The sequence below is a fragment of the Cucumis melo genome, chromosome 10 (assembly GCF_025177605.1).
Source record: "Cucumis melo cultivar AY chromosome 10, USDA_Cmelo_AY_1.0, whole genome shotgun sequence".
Classification (NCBI taxonomy): Eukaryota; Viridiplantae; Streptophyta; class Magnoliopsida; order Cucurbitales; family Cucurbitaceae; genus Cucumis; species Cucumis melo.
In genome coordinates this window covers 21292050-21295369 of record NC_066866.1, presented here as the reverse complement: position 1 = coordinate 21295369, position 3320 = coordinate 21292050, and the positions used below count along the sequence as shown (strand labels likewise).

Below are 3320 nucleotides of genomic sequence, written 5' to 3'. Positions count from 1 at the left end.
GAAGAGAAGAAAGACGTAGAAATAAATCAGATTTGGGTAACCAAATCTAAACGATGTAAAAAAAGAAAAAGAAGAAAGATGGAAAGAAATTGAAAGAATAAAGATAAAAAAATCCTACGGAAGAGAATAAAGATGAAAAGACAAACTTGAAATATTTAAAAAATGTCTAATTTTATAGGTTTTGTTACCCGAGCCGTAAATATTTTAATAGTTTATTATATTTATAAAAAATTCCATAAAAATAAGATATCACATGATTCGGAACAAGGAAAAATATTTGTTGTAAACTCTTTGAACATTAAACATTGATGTTAAAACTTTGAACATGACAAGAGAGTAATCGGCTGCCGTATAAAAATGTAATATGCCAACCAACAAAAAGATTAAACAAATGTATAAATTTCATATACAAGTGGATCGATATGCCAAATATGAAGTATATAACAATGAAATGATATGTCAAGCATAAAATATATCTTATATTTTGTTGATATGTACTTGGTGATCGATAAACAATACGATGTGAGAATAAAATTGGAATAATATAAATAAAATATCATATTAAAAGTAAAACTCATGACTACATTATAAATATTCTTTTATCATTTTTTATTTGCTACTTTTCTATTTTTTCATAACTTATTAATTTTTTTTTTGGTTTTTCATGAGCTATAGTTTATTGCACTGCTTTTTTTCCTTTTTATAAATATGGAAAGAAAATTATTGTTTTCAAATATAAAAATATGTCAATTCATTTTATCAATAAAACTATTGTAAATGTAACAAAATACCAAATTATTTACGGTTCGTGTAATAAAGTCCATAAAATTAGTTATTTTCTAAATATTCCAAGTTTGCCCTTCCATTTTTCTTTCTTCCTCGCGATTCGTCTTCCTCCTCTATTTTGTCTTCTCCGCTCTTCGCCTGCAATTTCGTCTTTCTTCTTTCCTCTTTTTCTTTTTTGCAATTTCTTTCCTCCATCTTTCTTATTTTTCATCTTCGATTTCTTTCCATCGTCTTTCTACTTTCCTTATTATTTTTTCGCTGCGATTTATTTCCATCGTCTTTCTTTTTTTCTTTTTTTTTACGCGTTTGCATTTGGGTAGCCAAATCTGAACGACTTTATATAAGACCGCGTACAAAAAAAAAAAAATAGCAATGTAAACGATCGTTTTAAAAAAGTAAACGACTGTGTAGAAAAAATAAAAGATTGTGTATAAAGAATCTTAAAAAAAAAATTATTTAGATTGGAGTAGTCAAATGTAAACGATCGTTTAAAAAAAGTGAACGATTATGTAAAAAAAAATAAAAGATCGTGTATAAAAAATTTTGAATATTTTTTTGAAAAAAATCATTTGTATTGGAGTAGCCAAATGTAAACGATTGTGTAAAAAAATGTAAACGACCGTGTAAAGAAATCTAAATGATCGTATACCGAAAGAATTAAAAAAATCATGTACCAAATTTAAAAAAAAAAAAAACCATTTAGATTTGGTTCCCAAAATCAAAATGATCGTGTAACAAAATTAAACGATGGAATTGAAAAGCCCAAATCTAAACGATCGCGTATAAATTGTAGCCATATTTAAACGATCAGTAACTAAATCTAAACGATCGCAAATATATTAGGCGCGCGTTGTTGACGGCACATTTTTAGTATTTTACATGGTGGTCCTCTAGGCTTTTTCTATTTTCGAAATTATTTTATAGAGTGTAAATATTTTATCGTTTTTTTATATTTTTAAAATGATCCTTTCAAATAAGTATTATTATTAATATTACTTAAAATTGATATTGATGTTAGATATCTATCAGTGTCATCTGTTCCTGCTGTCTATACTAAAAGAATAGATATTATGCCATTTTAAAAATATTTTTGGTAACTGTGCTGTTTATGATAATTTTCATGTTCAAAACTACACCTACAAAAAAAGAAAGTAAAACAAAGTAAACATATAGAAGAATAAAATAAAATAATTTTTCTATCCGAAGCATCTGACTTTTCTTTTTCTTTCTTTTTATTTTTTACTTACAAGTGATAAAACCAACCCCCGTACTCTACCTGCTGGTCAGCATATTAGAACGACTACAACAAAAAATTCGAAGAACAAAAAAATAAAAAAATAAAAAAATATATGTAATAAAATAATATAGGTGAAAGCTGTTTTAAGATGGGGAGCATAATATTGAGAATTTGTTTTCTGTGGGAGTGTTCTGTAAAGCAATTTTGTGAACATGACTCTGGCTGGGAAGCTGGTGAGTGAAGTAGAAATAAACACACCTCCCCATAGATTTTACAAACTCTTTAAAGAACAAATTGCTAGCATTCCAAATATTTCTCCAAACTTAATTCAAAATGTTCAAATTCATGATGGGGATTGGAGCAAACATGGTCATGGTTCCATCAAGCTTTGGAACTATACTATTGGTACGTATAAATAATCTTGTGGCCTCGACAATGAAAACGTACGACTACCATCACTTAATACAGTTTTTTTTTTCTTTCTTTCTTTCTTTTTTTTTCTTTTATGAATGAGTTCTCTGCTTTTAAATAATTATGGTTTCTTTTTTTTTTTTTTTTGTTTATATTAATTTTAAGATAATAGGGCTGAAGTTGTCAAAGAACGAGTTGAATTTGATGACAAAAAACTTGTGATAAGAGTAGTTGGATTGGAAGGAGACGTGTTTGAGCATTACAAAACCTTCATTGGAACGTACCAAGTTATCCCAAAAGGACCGAATCGTAGCGGAATAATTTTTACCTTGGAATATGAGAAACTTCGTGATGGTCCTCCTTACCCTCAGAAGTACCATGAGGCTATGAATAGTCTTGCTAAGGACATTGAAGCTCACCTGAAGTAATAAGATTCTACATATGTCTCATGTGTCTGTTGCATTATGATATGAATAAGTACGTTGTGTTCCAGTTGATTGTACAAGATTGTGAGGATTTTGTTCAAATAAATAATGGTTATCCTCATGTAAAATGAATGAAACTCAACTATGCTATCTTTTGGTATCTAATAAGGTTTAAAATTATGCATCTTTTGCTGATGTTTTACGTAGTTTTCTTCACTTTCAGTGGGTGAAAACTTCTTTCTTTTGAGAGAGGGGAAGTTTAAAAGTGTGCATGAAAGTGAATTAAAAGTTGATTTGATGGCTTCAATTTAATATGTTTAGTATTCATATAACATTGGGAGAGGGAGAGGGAGAGGAAAAATAGTCATTAAAGCCGAAATACGCATCTTGGCAGAAAATGGTAGTTTTAGTTTTTTCTTTCAAAAATTAAACAATGCAAAAATATTTACACCGTGTAAAAT

At 28.4% G+C, this 3320-nt stretch overlaps 1 protein-coding gene across 1 annotated transcript; it reads left to right on the top strand.

Annotated features, from left to right (window-relative positions):
• The first annotated feature begins 2188 nt into the window (after positions 1-2188).
• LOC103491911 (MLP-like protein 328) lies at positions 2189-3043 on the top strand. Its single transcript, XM_008452028.3, has 2 exons — positions 2189-2428; positions 2600-3043. The coding sequence occupies exons 1-2, from the start codon at positions 2236-2238 to the stop codon at positions 2860-2862; spliced, it is 456 nt and encodes a 151-aa protein (XP_008450250.2). The 5' UTR covers positions 2189-2235; the 3' UTR covers positions 2863-3043.
• The last annotated feature ends 277 nt before the right edge of the window (positions 3044-3320 follow it).